Source organism: Epinephelus moara, chromosome 16 (assembly GCF_006386435.1).
Source record: "Epinephelus moara isolate mb chromosome 16, YSFRI_EMoa_1.0, whole genome shotgun sequence".
Lineage (NCBI taxonomy): Eukaryota > Metazoa > Chordata > Actinopteri > Perciformes > Serranidae > Epinephelus > Epinephelus moara.
The window spans coordinates 9,425,007-9,444,895 of NC_065521.1; the positions used below are offsets into that span (position 1 = coordinate 9,425,007).

Consider the following 19,889-nt stretch of genomic DNA (forward strand, 5'->3'; position numbering starts at 1 on the left):
CACACAAATGTCTCATAGAATGAAATTATGAAGTAATGACATTTTATATCCAAAAGGTTTGAGGTGAACTTGACTGTGACATCACAATGTTGTGCAAAAACATTTTCACAACCATGAGGCAGTACTTTTAGTTTTAATATAATCCAGAATCACAGGGCTTTACAGTTTCTATGTGTATGACCTCCTCTGTCCATAGACCCTCACTTCAGATGAGGCAACGCTCTTTAATAGTTTAACACCAGTCATAATATTGTTTCACTTGTTTCGTTGCCCCAGTGACTCAATTTATGTAGGTCCAAGCCTCATAAACCAAACTGAAAGCTGTTTGCTATCATACCGTGGTTGAAATGATCACGCGCTGTCAATGTGCTCATAATATAGTCATGATGCCCTGCAAATAAGAAACAATCAGTTGTAATTTTTTTAAACTTGTCTCCTACAACTGGCAGTTAAGAAAAATTGCTTTATATCTGTGTTTACAGAGGGTCTTGAAGAGCCATGTAAAAGGAAAGATCTCGGAGATGGTGTGTACGGTTTTGAGTATTACCCCACCACACCTGGAACTTATACCATCACCATCACCTGGGGAGGACAGCACATCCCCCGCAGGTAGACACACTGGCATGGGAACAAATACTACAGTTGCACTATATTGACTTTGTGATTGTGACTGATTGCTCTCTGCTCCGTTTAGTCCCATTGAGGTCAAGATTGGCGCTGAGGCCGGCCAGCAGAAGGTGAGGGCCTGGGGTCCAGGGCTGGAGGGTGGTGTTGTCGGCAAATCTGCTGACTTTGTGGTGGAGGCTGTTGGAGACAACGTCGGTACACTGGGTAAGTAAGCTAAAGAGATGGCAGAGATAAAATACTGTCAAAGAATCCTCAAAGTCTGTGTTCTAAGTATCTAAAGTTTCAGCTTCAGTTACTCACTGACAGCTCCTTTTAAGATGTTTGTTTTTTCCCCTGTTCAGGTTTCTCTGTAGAAGGCCCATCTCAGGCCAAGATCGAATGTGACGACAAGGGCGATGGCTCCTGTGATGTGCGCTACTGGCCCACAGAGCCCGGGGAGTATGCAGTGCATGTGCTCTGCAACAATGAAGACATCCAACATTCTCCCTTCATGGCTGAGATTGTCAACCCACCAGGCAAAGACTTCTACCCTGACAAGGTATACACACGCCCAGGGATACGTGCATTTCCATGTTGCGCAGCTGCAGAACAGGCATACAATTTTAATGTGAAATTAATTTAGTCGTATCGCTGTAAATGTATAACTATCTTCCTAAAGCTCCATGAATGGGTTTCTTCCAGGTTAAGGCGTTTGGTCCAGGCCTTCAAAGCAGTGGTTTGGCTGTTGGAAAGCCCACCGAGTTCACAGTTGATGCCAAGCAAGGAGGAAAAGCTCCTCTTAAGATTGTGGCTCAGGTAGGGCTGTGTGTGTAATAGCATATGACCTGAAATTTTGCATGTGTCAGATCTTCTGGTCCTGTTTCATCCCTTCAAACACCTTTGTCCTCATGTTCTAAACCCCTCTGATTGATCCTGTTCCACTTGTCTTATTGGTTTTTTCACATCTGCACAGGATGGGGAAGGTACTCCTGTGGATGTACAGGTTAAGGATAATGGCAACGGCACATACGCCTGTACTTACACCCCACGTAAGCCTGTAAAACACACTGCCATGGTCTCCTGGGGAGGAGTCAACATCCCTGACAGCCCATTCAGGGTAAGTGCACAGACAGATGTTTAGAGAAGGTTTACACAAAGGACATTTTATCACAGAAAAGTCTCTCAAGCTATTGTGTTTTTGATCCCAGATGAATATTGGAGCAGGCTGCCATCCGAACAAGGTGAAGGTGTCAGGACCTGGGGTGGCCAAGACTGGCCTCAAGGCCTTTGAGCCAACATACTTCACTGTTGACTGCGCAGAGGCTGGTCAAGGTAAAGCTACATAAAACTGTTGCATCCTTTCACACAGTGAATCACACAGTATTTTATACCACTGCATAACTGATGCTTTATAAAGCATATAAGTACCTTTGACAGGAGATCTGCAGTGGGGCGCCAATAATCAACATTCGCTCATGTGAAAGAGGTCACTTGTAGTTACAAAGCTCTTTTTAGCTTAACATGGCAATTAAGCATCCTTCACCCCATTAGTTTGGTTTTTGGGACTGCAGCTTCAGCTCTCATTGTTCCAGGCAGCTGTTTTTAGCAAAAACTCTCAATACACACGTTAAACCCACTTTACACTATTTGCTCAGCACCAAAGTACAGATAGACAAAGTTAGCAACTAGCTAGTGTAGAAAGTGGAGTATTTAGCAGCTAATGAGCTAGATATTTTACTCAGGCATTGGTGGAGACCAAAACAGAGCGAAAAGTAAAGTGAATATTCAGCTTTTATTCATCTGGTGGCCAGAGATATAGCTCCAGATAAAGCTTAGGCGTTCTCCATTTTTTCATACCTTCATACTGACATTTCACCGGGGTATACAGTATATCACTGTATTTGTGTTAGAAGAAAAAAAAAAGAGCTCAGCTACTAATGACAGAAGTCACTGTAGTATGTATGACATTGTCTAGCCAACACAACACTGCTGTGTTTCTAATATGCAATTAGCCTATTTAGACAAGTCATGCTGGGTTAAATACTTATGGCCCATAGAGTATGAATAGATAGAAAATAAGCGCCCCTCTTGCTGGTGGACCTGATGACTCTTGGTGCTGCAGCAGATACGGACACATCAGTGAGCTGAATGGAAATGATGTGTTGAATAAGATTAAGAAGATAATAAACTGCTTTTTTAGTTGGAAGATGTCATGTCAAGATAAAGTTTTCCAAATACACTGGTATATATGTATCTTCACTCAGGATGAATGTTTATGTTGCTCTGTGTCTTTTGAATGTGTAAATAGGCTATTTTGTTTTTAATAGACGTTTTATAGACTTTTGTCTCCTGCCCTCAGGTGACATCAGTATAGGAATCAAGTGTGCCCCCGGAGTGGTGGGACCTGCAGAGGCCGACATCGACTTTGACATCATAAGGAACGACAACGACACATTCACTGTCAAATACACTCCTCCTGGAGCAGGCAGCTACACCATCATGGTCCTGTTTGCTGACCAGGTGAGTTTGAATCATGCATTGTTTCCAGTATGAATGAGAGCAGAATTTGCATGTATGTAGATCGAGTATTTTACTGTGTTCTATTTGTTAAAATGTGTGTGTCTGAACACAGCATTGCTTATGTTTGTTGTTTAGGCTATTCCAATGACACCCATCAGGGTCAAAGTGGATCCTTCTCATGATGCCAGCAAAGTCAAGGCAGAGGGACCAGGACTCAGCCGCAGCGGTAAGAACACTTGTATTTCCATTTCTTATTTATCTGCATATTTAAGTCTGCAGCTTTCGCTTTGCATTTTTTCTTAAGCTATGGTGGTGATCACAGCTCACATCAACTATTGCAATCAAACCTAAATTATTACATAATTGTAGTCCAGATTCACTAACTCAGATTAATCCTCTGTCTTCTTCAGGTGTTGAGTTAAACAAGCCCACTCATTTCACTGTGAGCACTAAAGGAGCAGGAAAGGCAAACCTGGACTGCAACTTCAGCGGCCCAACCAAAGGAGAGGCTGTCAAGGACTTTGAAATCATCAACAACCATGACAACACACACACTGTGAAATACACACCTGTGCAGCAGGTAAGACTGGGACAAGCACTCACACATATGATCATATAGGTCCACATTTTGACACGTAGGCACGTCCGGTCTCTGCCAAGTTTCTCTGCACACAAATTTGAGTCGTTTGAAATTTTGGGAAAAACACTCATTAGTGTTCATGCCCAGAGTTAGATAAGAAACCGACACCAATCTCATGTTTGTGTGCCAAGTATGAAGGCAGAGTGAGGAGACAGTTAGCTTAGCTTAGCATCAAAACTGGAAAGAGGGACAAACAGCGAGCCTAGCTCTGTTCAAAGATGATAAATTCATCCTACCAGTACCTAACCCTTCATAAAAAGACAAGTTGCAGTTTTGTGGGGAGTTAGTTGCTTTAACCACTTTTCATTTTGGTTTGTGTAGAGTTCAAACAAATTAAGTAATGCGTTAGTTACTTAGTTCAAGAGATGTTGATAGGTGTTTTCTCTTATTTTCTTTTTTTTAAATTTAGCTATCTATAGCTTTCTCCCTGTTTCCAGTCTGTGTGCTAAGCTAAGCTAATCACCTCCTGGTTCTCACTCCGTTGCTAATGAACAGACATGACAGTGGTATCGATTTTATAATCTGACTTTTGGCGAGAAAGTGAATAAGGTTATTTCCCAAAATGTCAAACTATTCCTTCAACCAGATTAGGGATGCATGATATTGGATTTTTTGCTGATATCAGGTTTGCCAATATATAGCAACTTATTTGACAGATAACTGATTTGGATATCGATATATCCACTTTTTTCCCCACCTAACTTCAGTTATCATCAAGTCTCTTTTGTAGTGGAATTAACATGATATTATGCTTGCATACTCTTATCGTGATGGCCCACCAGCAGATGGAGACATGAAATGCAGTGCTTTTCAATGTATGTAATATTCATTCATTGTGTGGTTAGCATTGTCGCCTCACAGCAAGAGGGTTCCTGTTTCAAACCCAGGGTGGGGGGTTCGAACTCTAGGGTGGGGGAGCCCTTCTGTGCAGAGTTTGCATGGTCTCCCTGTGTCACTGTGGGTTTTCCCCAGGTACTCCAGCTTTCTCCCACAATCTGACGAGGGTTAGGTTGATTAGTGACTCTAAATTGACCGTAGCTGTGAATGTGAGCATGAACGGTTGTCTGTCTCTATGTGTCAGCCCTGTGATAGTCTGGTGTCCTGTCCAGGGTGTACCCTGCCTTTCGCCTAATGTCAGCTGGGATAGGCTCAGCCCCAAACCAGATTCCATCATTGACATATTTTTATGGTGTCCACGGATAAAAAGTCGCTGCTGAAGTTTTGCTCAAGCACTTAATAACGTAGTTACGTTGTGAAGGGCTTGAGTGTGTGAACACAACATTAGAATAGTTAGCTAAATTCTCATCAAAAAAAGTATGACAGCATTTTGAGGGCAGTTATCCCAGTTAATTACATGAGTGTAAAATGTTGGATCTTTAGAAATTTCAGAACTATAATTTGCTTTTTGCCTCAGAAACAGGCAGCTTGATTTGCCCGCTGTTGCTTTGTTTTATGTTGGTTCTTCTATTATAAGTCTAGGCTGCATTATTCTGTCTGCCCTTTCCTACACAGTAATTTGTGAGATCACATATATGCCCTCTATTCTGTTCCAGGGTCCTCTGGGAGTTGCTGTGACCTACGGTGGAGATCACGTTCCCAAGAGCCCCTTCAATGTTGCTGTGGCACCCACACTGGACCTCAGCAAGGTCAACGTCACAGGCCTGGGAGACAGTACGTATTTCACTGTCAACACTCTTGTACTTCTGCGCCTTCTAATTTCAATTCTCATATATAGACGTTATCATTTTGTGTTGACTATTCAGGAGAGTAATTTTGACTTTTACTCTGATTTTGACTTACTAAGTAAAAGAAATTGACATCATATGTCAGAATGTTGACTTATTAAGTGGAGAGTTTGACCTGGTATCTCATAGATCTCAGTTGGTTATTTTGTCGAACCATGAATACTTTAATCCTGTCTTTTCATCAGTTTTATCTTTTCATGGTTGCCTATATGAAACATGTCTCAACCATATAATCGAATATATGAAATGTCATTTTCTAACCATGAGCGTCAGTCTGTTTACATGTCTACATGTGCTCTCTTTGCTCTGTGTGTCATTTTAGAGATGACTGTAGGCAAAGACCAGGAAGTGACTGTCAAATCAAAGGGTGCTGGTGGTCAGGGCAAGGTTGCTGCCAAGGTGACCGGACCATCAGGGAAGCCAGTGGCCAGCAAGGTGTGGTACAAGACTTGCCGATTTGCATTTATTTTCTTTATTAGGAACTTAGTTTCTATGTTGAAACCATATACGGTCCTCACATATGATGCATACATGCTGTTAATATGTGGTTTTATCATTAGTAAAATTCTGTGAATATTTCTGATCCAGGTTGAGCCAGGGCTGAGCCCAGAGACCAGTCAGGTGAAGTTCATCCCCCGTGAGGCGGGGCCATACCAGGTTGAACTGACCTATGATGGTGTCCCCATTCCTGGATCACCCTTCAACCCAACAGCTTATCCTGTCTCAGATCCATCCAAGGTTAGCCACTGACGGTATTTTTTAGGGGTGCACTAATCTGATACTGGCATTGGATATCCGACCGATAGCAACTCAAATAGCTGGATTGGGTATTGGTGACAGTGGGGCCAGTCTATTCAGTTGAATTCAATGGTTAAGTCTGGTTATAATTATTACACATCCCTATTATTGTTACACATCTATGCAGTAAAATATAAATACATGAATAATATGTCTAACATGTAAATTAAAATAAAAGTAATTTACCTCTGTCCCATCTCACCTCTCCTCTTAGGTACGCTGCTCTGGTCCAGGCTTGGAGCGCGCCAAGGTCGGGGAGAAAGGGGAGTTCATTGTGGACTGTACCAATGCCGGCCCAGCTGAGCTGACCATCGAGATCATCTCAGATAGCGGCACCGAGGCTGAGGTTCACATCCAGGATAATGGAGACGGGACCTACACCATCACCTACATCCCTCTCTACCCTGGCTCGTACACTCTCACCATCCGCTATGGTGGCCAGGATGTACCCAACTTCCCTGCTCGGCTCAACGTGGAGCCTGCGGTCGACGCCAGCGGAGTCCGTGTGTTCGGACCAGGAGTGGAGGGCAAAGGTAAAATAACCTGCAGAGACTGATAATGAAGATTGAAATACTTGAATACTTGGTTTTATGTTCACAAGTTAATATTTAGTGCTTTGGTCACTATATTGTATTTATTTATTTTACAGTGTTCTTAAGCAAAGATAATGCGTTTTGTATGTTTTATTTTTTATTTTGGTCATCCTGAATCAAATTGGTGCATCCGTGAATGTAATCAAAGCCTGTACAAGCTTGCAAGCATTTCACCAACACACTGTATGTTTCCTGTTGCTTTTAGGCGTTTTCCGTGAGGCGACCACAGACTTCACTGTGGATGCTCGTGCTCTCACACAGAGCGGAGGTGACCACATCAAAACCCTCATCAGCAACCCGTCTGGCAGCCGTACAGACGCCCTGATCACCGACCTTGGAGATGGAACCTACAACGTAGAGTACACTCCCTATGAGGAGGGTGAGTTCAAACAGAACAGTGTGTGCAGAATTTGGTTTAATTTTAGATTCTCTGGTACATGAGTTTGACCTGGTATTGTGTGTTTGCCTCAGGCCCACATAGTGTGGAGGTTTGTTATGATGGCTCTCCAGTGCCCAAGAGTCCATTCCGTGTTGCTGTCACTGAAGGCTGTGATCCAGCTCGTGTTCGTGTGCACGGCCCTGGCCTGAAAGGTGGCATCACCAACAAACCCAACAAGTTCACAGTGGAAACCCGGTAAGTGAGGAGTAAAAAGTAAAAATGGTGGAAAACGCATTCATTCATTCAGTCATTAAGTGTTTCCTGCTTGTATTTTTAATGTCCATCGTCTTCTTCTTCCTTCTGCAGAGGAGCAGGTACTGGTGGTCTTGGCCTGGCAATGGAGGGTCCATCCGAAGCCAAAATGTCCTGCACTGATAACAAGGATGGCAGCTGCAGTGTGGAGTACATCCCATACGAGCCTGGCACGTACAACCTCAACATCACCTACGGAGGACAGCCTATCAAAGGTAGTGAATTGTTACAGCTTGAGAAACTTATCAGTATCAAAAGACATTTTCATTTTCAACTTATTTAAGCAAATTCCTAAAATTCAGTCATGGCTTTTGGTTTGGTCTACTGCCCCAAGATTTTCAGTGGCCTCATCTAGTGACCCTTATGAAAAATTACTAGGGGCACCACTGTAGCCAAGTTGCGGCAAGTATTTATGGCTCTTAGGCACAATGAGAGAACTAGAAACATGAAAGGGAAAAAGATGAGGGTTTTTAGTATGATAATGTTTTCACAGTTCACCATCTCAGCTTGCTAAAATGCTGGAGGATGTTAGAATCTTTTTTCTAACTTTTCTGAGATGTTTGTCTGTGCAGGTAGTCCGTTCTCTGTGCCAGTCAGTGACACAGTAGACAGCACCAAGGTGAAGTGCCAGGGTCCAGGCCTGGGTAACAATGTCAGAGCCAACATTCCTCAGGCATTCACAGTGGACGCCTCCAAAGCTGGAGTGGCCCCACTGCAGGTCCGCGTACAAGGACCCAAAGGTAAGTGTGTGTCCTACTGTTTCTGTGTATCGCTATTCACAATTAAAGTGTGTATTTTGTGATGTCACACACAAAAAATAAATCTTATATTTTTAAACCCTTTTAATACATTTTTAAAGAAAAGGAAGGGACTGGAGCACACATGATTCATTTTGAGCCTTTAACTGTGCTTTAAACACTACTGTGTCTGATGATCACTGGTGTTAAAACTTTAGGTTTTTTGCACAGTTAAAGGCTGAAAATCAATCAGTGTGCTCAAGTCCTTTTCTTTTCCATTCCGTTAACTATCTTTGAGCTTAGATTCACCTGATTCATCTGCATGCTGCTGGAAGACACACGGGGAACACTGTTTCAACTTAACTCAGAGTTTAACTCCTTTTTATTTCTTTCTATATGTGTGTAGGTGTGGTGGAGCCTGTGGAAGTGGTGGATAACGGTGATCAGACTCACACAGTCAACTATGTTCCCACCAGAGAGGGACCCTATTCTATTAATGTATTGTATGCGGATGAGGAGATCCCACGCAGGTAACACACAAAAGCACTTTAACATGTACAGATTATATGTACAGTCAGGGTTCAATGCTAAGGTTTTTTTTCACTTGCCCGGTCGGGCAAGTTGGTCAGAGATCTACTTGCCCGAAGTCAGTTTTTACTTGCCTATAAAAATTGTTTAATTTAAGCCGCTAGCAATTAGCAAAGACTGCAGTTATTTTTATGTTATATAATCTTTATTCACACTGTATTTATTAATTAAAACAACATACTGTATGTCATGTATTGTAGCTTAATTCCTACACAAATATGACAGTGTCAGGGCTTAAAGTGAAAAATTTGTCAATCATTCTCCGTCTATAATTTTGCGCCCTATTTGAGCCATGCCCACCTCTAGCCTATTTATTTTTCACCCCTCTCTCCAGTTCTGCTGTATTAACACTGGGTTTAATATATTTTGCTTCCATCTCTCTNCTATAATTTTGCGCCCTATTTGAGCCATGCCCACCTCTATTTATTTTTCACCCCTCTCTCCAGTTCTACTGTATTAACACTGGGTTTAATATATTTTGCTTCCATCTCTCTGCCCTGCTCTACTCTACTCTACTTCAACGCTACTTAGCTCTCTCTCTACTCTACCAGTAGACTACCACATCCACCTGTTGCACAAAACGCACACAGCAGTGTTTCCCCTAGGATGGAGTTGTAGCAGCGGAGGTGAAGCACACGCATGAAAAATAATTTTCACATGCGTGAAACTTTTTTGTATGCTTGCAAAGCACAGCCTGCTGGGATGTTTCTATGTATCTACTGGCACCAGAAGGGCTCTTTAGGACTAAGTACATACAGTACATGTGTGCACAGTAATGAGCAGGTGAGGTGAGCTGTCTAGCTTACATATGAGGTGTCTCAAGATTTAGGAACATACAATTGTATTGAATATAATAAAAGTAAAAAGTCACTTGACATGCTGCTGTTTTGCGCTATGACCTATTTAAGTGTTGGAAGTTGTTATTTACGTGACAACGCCTGAACGCAACACAAGCTTAGCATGAGTTGTCTGTGCATAACAGCAGTCTGTTGATGGTTATTTAGGCTACACAGTGTCCATAACAATAACTTTGTCAGCTGACAAACTGCACCGGGCTCGGGGTCAGGTTTAGTCAGGAAAATGCGCCCGAGCCGCTTTAGCGTGCTCACCTGTGTGTGTGGTGGAACTCCACCATGCGCGATACAGAGAGCAGAGGAGAATTGTTAACGCGTGACCATGTAGAGACAGAAATGACACGATGACATAACACCATAAATAGTATATTGTTATGTTATTATATGAAGCGTCCGTCATGCAAAATAATATCAATGGGGGCTGTGGGCAGGACATTGTTACACAGCTGTGCCTGTGACTTAAGGCAGAGAGACCGCTGCATCAGAGTCGAAGAGCACGTTTTAAAATACATTTATTTTATCAATTAGTTATTAACTTTTACTATTTTTAGCAACTTGCCCGATCGGGCAAGTGAGTTGTTAGTTTACATGCCCGACCTTGAGTTTTACTTTCCCCGGGCAATCGGGCAATCCTTATTGTTGAGCCCTGACAGTACACTTTTTTTTAACTCCCGAGTATTTGTTTCTATTTGGTGTCTGTGTGTGCTCATGCACCCTCTCCTGTCTCCCTTTTCAGCCCCTATAAGGTGAAGGTGCTCCCCACACACGACGCCAGCAAGGTGCGTGCGAGCGGACCCGGCCTCAATACCACAGGGGTGCCCGCCTCTCTGCCTGTCGAGTTTACCATTGATGCCAAAGATGCAGGCGAGGGACTGCTGGCAGTGCAGATCACTGTGAGTGCTCATATATGATGCAAATAAAATAAAAAATACTATTTTTGACGATTGTTCTCAAACTTTGGTTGTTTTCACACCTGCAGGACCCAGAGGGCAAGCCTAAGAAGGCCAACATCCGTGACAACCATGACGGAACCTATCTGGTGTCCTATGTGCCAGACATGACTGGCAGATACACCATCCTCATCAAGTACGGAGGGGATGAGATCCCATACTCACCCTACCGTATCAGGGCCCTGCCCACTGGAGACGCCAGCAAGTGCACTGTCACAGGTATGTACATGACGGTTAGACCGCTGTTTGACCACATTTGTTTTCAAATGATTGAAAAATAAAACTTAGAACAAAACCTACTCATACATTTAGTTTTTACCTTGGAGAGGTGCAGTATTCTGACTTTTATATAATTGAAACTCGTATTGTTGGACAATTTCTCTTCTGCATCATAATTAGTTTTACTGTTGTATACAACACACCCAGGCAGGTCAGAATTTCCCCACACATCTTAATGTTGTTGCATGAGGATCATGTTTACTGTAAAATAAGTTGAACAGCAGCAGTAGCATTAAGGACAGCTCCAACAATTGTTCCTATTTTGTAATGGAAAACACAAATGAGCTGCTGGTTATCCATCATTAACAAAAATTTAATTAACAAAACAGGAAGTTAAACTACACAGTGTTGTGGTATTTATTTTTCATCCACAGTTTGACATATTAGGAAATTCATTTACTCTCTTGCAAAGAGTGTGATGATTGTTACCACTGTCATGTCCATTAAATATGAAGCTGGAGCCAAGAGATGGAAAGTTTAGCTCAGCACACCAGGTTAGTTATACAAAAATTCACCCCTGTATGGTTGTCACGAACAGGAAAAATGAGTGTAGAGGCCAAATCTGTTCTTGGACCAAGCTGTAAACATGTTTATTTCTGCTATAAAGTTGGGCATTTTAACATGGGGGTCTATGATTGACTCATTTTTGGAGCCAGCCTCATGTTGCCATCAGAGGAACTGCAGTTTGTGGCACTTTGCCATTGGCTTAATTTGTAAGCTCTGGACGTTGTGGTTTGGTCAATTGTAACATCTGACAACATACTTTTAGTGGAATAGCCTGCCTAGGTACTGCTGTTGAAATTTAGACATTTAGCTAAGGGACTGTTCTTTATTTATGAGGAAGGAGTGGGTGGTGCGAAAAGGGAAGGCATATTTTTTTAAGCACTGGGGATAAATGGCCACAATGACGCCATTTATCAAAGCCACAAACTTGTTGTTTTTAAACTTTGTTTTTTGTCCAGATTAAACAAACAAGAGGATAGGTGGATCTAGTTACCCTAGCTGTTTCAGTGTTCCCACTTCCAGTTGTTATACTAAGCTAAGTGGCTGCTGGCTCTAGCTTTACATGTAGCGTCAGACATGAGAGTGGTATCAAAAAAGAAAACTCACATCTGTGACAGTGCGAAAGAGGATCAGTCACTTGTGAAACGCATTGGCTTAGTCATTTAAGATTTCATTTCTCTGTGTACCTGCTGCTTAAGTCTCATTTCTCATGCATTGTTATGTTGTGTTCCTCACGCTGTGCTCCTCAAGTACACTCCCCCTTCACCCAGGTCCCTGCTGCACACACACACATACACACACACAAACACACACACACACACACACATCCTCCCCGCTTCACACTCCACCATCACCGTTTGTTTTCATCCAAGTGTTTGGAGCACAGTTATTGCCTCCCACCACCCCCACCCCCACCTGACTTTGTCACTTTGTTTTTCTCGCTCCCCTGCTTCTCACCGTTCCTATTATCAGTCTCAATCGGCGGTCACGGTTTAGGTAAGCCTACTGAACGACTCTGTCATGTAGAGGAACTGCTCTACCTTTTCTTTCTTTACTTTTAGCATGGAGGATAGTGGCACCAGCTTTCAACATGATATCTCATTGTCTCTCTCTGGCTTTTTCAACTTCTTCTCTCTCTCCCATACCTTTTCTTCCTCCCATCTCATTTTCCACCTCCTCTGTCATAACCGTTTGTTTCCTTCTCTCATGTTTTATTGGACAGACTAATGGACTAACAGAGTAGGAAGGATGGCATGGTGGAATGGCTTATCTAGCTTTTAGTTCTACATGGGAAACTGTATGATAATAACATGAGTCATTGGTAACAACATACAGTAGATGGAAATAACATGACTAGATCTCATCCAACCTTATCCTGGTCTCATGATCGTGGAATGTGCATGCCGAATGTTGTGTGCGCGAAAGTAAGTGTGTGCCTGTTTGTGTCTCTATAAGATAAAAAATTATAACAGTCAACATCTCACACCCGACCCTTTCTTCTCAATCTTTAAGGCGCTGGCGTTGGTCCAACTATCCAGATTGGCGAACAGACCGTCATCACAGTGGACGCCAAGGCTGCTGGGAAAGGCAAGGTGACATGCAGTGTGTGTACGCCCGAGGGGGCGGAGCTCGATGTGGACGTTGTCGAAAACGAGGACGGCACATTCGACATCTTCTACACAGCACCGCAGCCTGGCGAGTATGTCATCTGCGTCCGTTTTGGAGGCGAGCACATCCCTAACAGCCCCTTCCAAGTCACGGTGAGTGATGTGCATTTTAACTTTTATTTATACGTGCTCTTTTACCGCATTTGCCTTTTGACAGTTAGGGGGACAACAAAATAACAACAAGCAGAATAGAGTCAATAAATAAAACAGAAAAACTGATAAAATCAAGTTGGATATGAAGGTGGAACCACTTAGCTACTTACAGCCTTTAGCCTGATTCATTGTATGATAAATGGCTAATTAGTCTTATGTGAATTTAGATTTTTTTTCTCCTTTTTACTATGTTGCCTGCAGCTGCAACTGCAAGTGTGTTGCATATTATATGTACACATTGTAAGCATCCCTGTTATGCTACATATTATTTGCAGTGATCCAAAAGATAAAACAGCATTTGTCAGTATTTATGGGCTAACAAATCAAGTTTGCTCAGCTTATTTCCCTCTTTGTCAAGTTAAGTCAAGTCTCAGCAGATGAGTTGCAAATCCTGACTTCCACAACTCGAATCTTAATCAAGTTCAGGTCTTAAGTTTACAGCTCTGTTGTACAGAACAGGGCCCAGAATAGATCCCTGTGGCACACCACTAGTAACTTGGAGGAATTCAGATTTCCTACTTTTACACACATGATCTACTGTATCAAAGCCTTTTGATAAATGTATAAAAAACGGAGGCACAGTGTTTCTTATTGTCTAATCCTAACTAGTTATAATAGTTATTATAGAAAACTACAGTAAAAGCCGAGATGTTGCTAAGAAATTACATTTCTAACAATACTGACTTAAAGGTCAAGTCAGTGTGTAGGGCTTAGGGGCACCTATCTGCGGAAATGTTTTATAAATAATAACTATGCTTTCATTAGTTTATAATGACCTAAAACTAATAATCAATGTGTTTTTATTACCTTAAAATTAACTTTTTATATCGACATTCAGAACAGGTCCTCTTACATTAAGTCTGCCATGTTGTTTCTACAGTAACCCTTGACAGACAAACCAAACACTGGCACTGTCCTACACACTCGACACATGGGAGAAGTTTTAGTTGGTTGCAGTCTGCAACCTCATGGCTAGATGCCACCAACTCCTAGACATTAGACCTACAAAGAAGTATTTCACTGTTGGAAAGATGATCTTTTCACAAAACTAGGTAGTCTGCGTAGTAGAGGGACACAAATACTTTTGCAATAGATGCTATATGATCAGATAAAACTGAGAAAGGGCTGTGGCATTTGCTTTTGCTCAAGGGGTAGAAAACCTACTACTACCAGAATGCACTGGCCAGCTAGCTCAAAAACATGGCGGCCGGCTGGTAACAAACAATCTCATATTTGTGTTTAGTGTAAAAGTGTGCGTGAGGGATACTGCATGGACCAAAGCTTCTTGACGTGACTGGTTCTCCCTACAGAAGCTTCGTGACTGGGTCCCGGTTGCGCCAGAGATTTTCTAAATCACTGTGACTACTGTTTTATTCCCCTCCAATCCTGTCTATCTTTTTTACCCTCTCCATCCCCTACACAACCCCTACCTACCCCCCACCACCTCCCACTCCTCAGGCACTGGAAGGAGCTCCAACAGACCAGCTCATGCAGCAGAGCCAAATGCCCCAGTACTACGCACAACAGCCCTGGGTACCTAAAACCTCTGTCTCCAGCTTCTCTCATCCCTCTCAACTCAATTTTTTGTTCTTCTATTCTTCCTATCTCTCATCCAAATCATCAATCATGGCCTCCTTTCATCAGCCTGCATCAGTGTCTGCTGCCTCTCATCGCAGGTGTTTCATCTCTGAGGGGACTTATTCTCTCATTTCATCTCATAAACAGGATTCCTTAAACACATGGACAGTGCAACAGAGCTGCACAATGTCAAAAAGGCACATTAATATTCTTGTCAGTGTTGCAGTTGCACAACATGTGCACGCAATTTTTATTGAGCAACATAGCAAATACTTCCCTTGGTTCAGGATATTAAATATTTTCCATAAATCATTGTGCAGCCCATCTGTTCAGCAGTGCTCCATGTCAACTTGCTTCGGAGACAAAAGCCATTTTGGGAATTATCAATGTGGCTGCTCCACATTTTACAAAATGGCTAACTGTGCTTTGTCATCCTACCAATGTTTTTGTCCTCATCTCATTCTCTCTCCTCTCGCAGTTTGTGTCGGTGTCATCGTCCTGACCATGATCACCATTGCCAATCATTTCATCTCATGATTGTCTCATCCCATTCTGTTTGTTGGTGTTTGGAAACTTTTACCCCTCTGTCCTGCACTGTGTTGATTGCATCTGTGACGCATACTGTTACTGTAACCACGCCCATCATTCAAAGACAGTGTATCTGACCTTTGCCCTCTGTCGCCCAGGCAACAGACAGACCAATGGGAATGAACGGTTTGGATGTGGCAGGGCTGAGACCGTTTGACCTGGTCATCCCATTCACCATCCAGAAGGGAGAGATCACAGGTAACATAAACAAACCTATAATGAGCCCAGACAGATTAAACCCCAACCTTTAGTGATCATGTCTGTGTTGCGTGCATCTCACTGTAAAGTATGTTTCTGTCCTCTGCTTCAGGTGAAGTCCGGATGCCATCGGGCAAGGTGGCCAAGCCTGATATCACAGACAACAAGGATGGCACTGTTACTGTCAAGTATGCTCCCACTGAGGCTGGTCTGCATGAGATGGACATCAAATATGACGGCATCCACATCCCTGGTACAACTCCCCTCAAAAGTTTTTGCAAATATACAACAGAAATTTGTAACCTTGAAGGTGAATGAGAAAATCATCTTCTTCTCTGTTGTCATTCACAGGAAGTCCCTTACAGTTCTATGTGGACTACATGAACAGTGGGAATGTCAGTGCCTATGGGCCTGGCCTCATCCATGGGACTGTCAACAAGCCTGCTGTCTTCACAGTTAACACTAAAGATGCTGGAGAGGGTACGTAGCAGTAATATGACAGTATACATCTGACCGTATCAGCAGCTTATGTAGAAATGTAGCATTCATGACTGTACCAATAACTGTTATTCATTTTACACAGTGCTTAAAGGTACAGTTCACCCCAAAATCAAAAATGCATATTTTTCTTCTCACCTGTAGTGCTTTTTATAGAGTTAGATTGTTTCGGTGTGAATTGCAGAGTGTTGGAGATATCAGCTGTAGAGATGTCTGCCTTCTCTCCGATGTAATGGATCCAGATGGCATTCAGCTTGTGGTGCTCAAATCACCAAAAACATGTATTTTACTGAACAGCAATGTCTCTTTCCAGAAATCATGACCCGGTTACTGAAGATATTCACAGACCTTGTTGTGAGGAGTTTCATATTGGAACTGTTTTCTTTCTATCGAACTACACCCACCAACCATATTGTAGCTCAGAAGGAAGCATACATTTACTCATGGACAAGATGCTTATACTAGCAATAGGCTGAGATGTAAACATTAATGGCATCCTCCCCAGCTGTACTGTAATGTTGGCTAGCTCAGTGGTGCTAGGTGAGCTAGCAGGAGATGCACGCTTCCCTCTGCGCAAGGATACAGTTGGCAGATGTAGTTCGGTAGAGAGAACATAGGTCCTACATGAAGCTACTCACAACGAGGTCTGTGGATAATCTTGAGTAACTGTGTTATAATCTGTGGAAAGACACAATGCTGTTGAGTTTTTTGGCACTCTGAGCATCACAAGCTGAGTGCCATCTAGTTCCATTATATTGGAGAGAGCAGACATCTCTACAGCTTTCGTCTCCAACACTCAGCAACTCACACCAAAACAGACTAGACTAGAGATCTAGACTGATTTAAAAAAAAAAAAAAAAAAAAGCACTACAGGTAGGAGGAAAAATGTGTATTTTTGATTTAGGGGTGAACTGTCCCTTTAACTTTTCTACAAAACCACACTTAGCAGCATGTTCAAACTTTTAACAGCACGACATACTGCAGAGAAAGAAAGCAGAAGAGACAAGAAAGACGAAAGGGCTAAAATTAGTGATAAACGGTCAAGCGTAGACACACAAAACACCGTCTGTTCATTGCATGTCCTTGTAGGGGGTCTGTCTCTGGCCATCGAAGGTCCATCCAAGGCTGACATCAGCTGTGTTGACAACCAGGATGGGACCTGCACCGTGTCATACCTGCCCGTCCTGCCTGGAGACTACAGCATCCTGGTCAAATACAATGACAAGCACATCCCTGGCAGCCCCTTCTCTGCTAGGATTACTGGTAATATCATTTAATCTCAAATCTTTAATTAGTAGCTGGAAATTTGAATGCCATCACGACTAACATTTTCACATTGACTGGATCCTTTTGTAGCAACTCAAAATTAAATGAATGAATGTTTTGTCTTATGGAAACACAGAAAAATAACTGCCTATCCCAATGGTTCTGAAGCTGGTGGTCATGCTTCTCTAGACGTGATAAAGGTTTATGAATCTGATTCATGTAGGAACAAACAATAGCGCTGTGCTATCCTGTCAAGATTCTGCTTAGCAAGATTTAATTAGAGCGCAAAATGACAAATTAGGGCTGGGCAATATAGCAATACTATGTTGATATCAGGATATGACACCAAGGCTGCATCTGAAAATCAATCAACCAATCCAACAGTCAATCATGCAATCATTTATTTGTTGCACGCAATTTACAAGATAAAACTCCAGTGAAATGTGATCCCATCATATTGGGCATGTAGTGCATAGTATGTGATTTCGGACACAGCGTAGATATTGTCTGAGATTTTGGATATTTTAAGAATTATCTATTTCTGGTTTAAAATATTCTAAACTTACCAGACTGTTCTAGCTGTGTTCATATTTGCTTTCACTCAGTCGTGGTAGTCACATTTTATATCGTATATGCTCTGCTCCCTAATAGCTTACACTTGATAATGACAAAAGCCAATAGTGAAGCCTGTTCGAGGGCTACTCACATGCTCATAGAACTGGAGTTACATCTAGGTAACTATTATTTACTGATGATTATTTATTATGAAGCCAAAAAAGCTTGATTTCAGCTGTATGAAATTACCTAGATTTGCATATCAATGGGCCCATAGAGCAAGCGCACTAGAGACTTCCGAAACTAACGCTCTAAAAAAATGTATCCACTGATTTATAGATATCTATCTAGATATAAAGTATTTTGGGCCTAATGGTATCATGGGACGGACCGGGAACTTGTAATCCCATGGTTTGGCCACTATGTCAAATTGGGTTCAAAGCCCAGCGCTGTTCCTGGGGGCTTAAGCAATCCCTCTGTGTCATTTGTCAGGGCCGTGTCATTTGTGCATAAGAACACAGTTAGGCTTAAGTTTATCTTATGGTTTTCCAGATATTATTACCAGACAATAAAAATGCGGTCAAGTTGTGCATCCTGGGGCATGACAGAAAAAGGTTTGGAACCTCTGCCCTTTACTGTCCTCTCTCCTCTGAGTTAGCCTGTCACTGCTGTGTCCTCAGGTGATGACTCCATGAGGATGTCCCATCTGAAGGTAGGCTCAACCGCAGATATCCCACTGGACATCGGAGAGCTTGACCTCAGCCAGCTGACCGCCTCACTAACCACGCCCTCAGGCCGTGAGGAACCCTGCCTTCTGAAGATGCTGCGGAATGGACATGTTGGTGAGTGTGTAGGCAAGGAGAAAACAACTGGAAAGACAAGTCTTAGCTGATGTCATCTTCTTAATCCCTGTTTTAACCCATCTCTGCTGTTTTTATGCATGCGTCTGTCACAGGCATCTCATTTGTGCCTAAGGAGACGGGAGAGCACCTTGTGAACATCAAGAAGAACGGTCGCCATATTCCTAACAGCCCTATTGCTGTTATGATCAGCCAATCAGAGATTGGTGATGCCAGCCGTGTGCGTGTAAGTGGACAGGGCCTGTGTGAGGCCAGGACCTTTGAGCCTGCTGAGTTCATCATCGACACCCGTGATGCAGGTATGTGCATGATAAGAAGATAATTCTACGTGTTATGGTTTGTTACATTTTCATTCATACAGATTTTATTTATTACCCGTCTTTCATCTTTCTTTCATATAGGCTATGGCGGCCTTAGCCTGTCCATTGAGGGGCCCAGTAAAGTGGACATCAATACTGAGGACCAGGACGACGGCACCTGTAAGGTCACCTACTGCCCCACTGAACCAGGGAATTACATCATCAACATCAAGTTCGCTGACCAACATGTGCCAGGTGCTTACCTTAAAACATTCAGGGACTACAGAGCAGAGCAGTGTTGTTCTCGATTACTAAACTGAATAAATCATTGTGTGTGTGTGTGTGTGTGTGTGTGTGTGTGTGTGTGTGTAGGGAGTGCATTCACAGTGAAGGTAACAGGGGAGGGCAGGATGAAGGAGAGCATCACCAGGAAGAGGAGAGCAGCGTCAGTCGCCAATGTAGGCAGCCAGTGTGACCTCAGCCTCAAGATCCCAGGTAATAATGACATGATAATGCAGCTCTCTGTGGTCACCGGAGGAAGGAATCAAACTCCACATTATGACACAGTTGGTTGCCTTGTTAGATGTGTAATGCTATGTTCACACTACAAGCGACACAGCAACAGAATGGTGACTGACTTTAGCTGATGTCAGCTAACTATGTAATTTGTGTTCCATTGTCATACAAAAGTTCTAAGTTACAAAGTCTCAGTTCATGTCTTT

The 19,889-nt window shown here is 42.7% G+C and overlaps 1 protein-coding gene across 3 annotated transcripts in view; it reads left to right on the forward strand.

Moving 5' to 3' along the window:
• Nucleotides 1–19,889, forward strand: part of flna (filamin A, alpha (actin binding protein 280)) — a 69,255-nt gene that overhangs the window by 40,647 nt on the left and 8,719 nt on the right. The window contains exons 11-41 of one of the 3 annotated variants that reach the window (XM_050065830.1): nt 483–609; nt 695–831; nt 969–1,165; nt 1,309–1,422; nt 1,580–1,723; nt 1,815–1,938; nt 2,966–3,126; nt 3,262–3,352; nt 3,537–3,706; nt 5,320–5,437; nt 5,834–5,946; nt 6,100–6,249; nt 6,524–6,842; nt 7,108–7,281; nt 7,374–7,536; nt 7,648–7,808; nt 8,166–8,333; nt 8,737–8,860; nt 10,509–10,665; nt 10,752–10,941; nt 12,478–12,501; nt 13,018–13,265; nt 14,784–14,858; nt 15,590–15,689; nt 15,802–15,942; nt 16,041–16,169; nt 17,277–17,450; nt 18,689–18,850; nt 18,964–19,167; nt 19,270–19,422; nt 19,540–19,662. In XM_050065830.1, the coding sequence (XP_049921787.1) occupies nt 483–609; nt 695–831; nt 969–1,165; nt 1,309–1,422; nt 1,580–1,723; nt 1,815–1,938; nt 2,966–3,126; nt 3,262–3,352; nt 3,537–3,706; nt 5,320–5,437; nt 5,834–5,946; nt 6,100–6,249; nt 6,524–6,842; nt 7,108–7,281; nt 7,374–7,536; nt 7,648–7,808; nt 8,166–8,333; nt 8,737–8,860; nt 10,509–10,665; nt 10,752–10,941; nt 12,478–12,501; nt 13,018–13,265; nt 14,784–14,858; nt 15,590–15,689; nt 15,802–15,942; nt 16,041–16,169; nt 17,277–17,450; nt 18,689–18,850; nt 18,964–19,167; nt 19,270–19,422; nt 19,540–19,662 (4,635 nt within the window). The remainder of the gene's footprint in view (nt 1–482; nt 610–694; nt 832–968; nt 1,166–1,308; nt 1,423–1,579; nt 1,724–1,814; nt 1,939–2,965; nt 3,127–3,261; nt 3,353–3,536; nt 3,707–5,319; nt 5,438–5,833; nt 5,947–6,099; nt 6,250–6,523; nt 6,843–7,107; nt 7,282–7,373; nt 7,537–7,647; nt 7,809–8,165; nt 8,334–8,736; nt 8,861–10,508; nt 10,666–10,751; nt 10,942–12,477; nt 12,502–13,017; nt 13,266–14,783; nt 14,859–15,589; nt 15,690–15,801; nt 15,943–16,040; nt 16,170–17,276; nt 17,451–18,688; nt 18,851–18,963; nt 19,168–19,269; nt 19,423–19,539; nt 19,663–19,889) is intronic. The other 2 variants (XM_050065832.1, XM_050065831.1) reach the window with 2 other exon arrangements.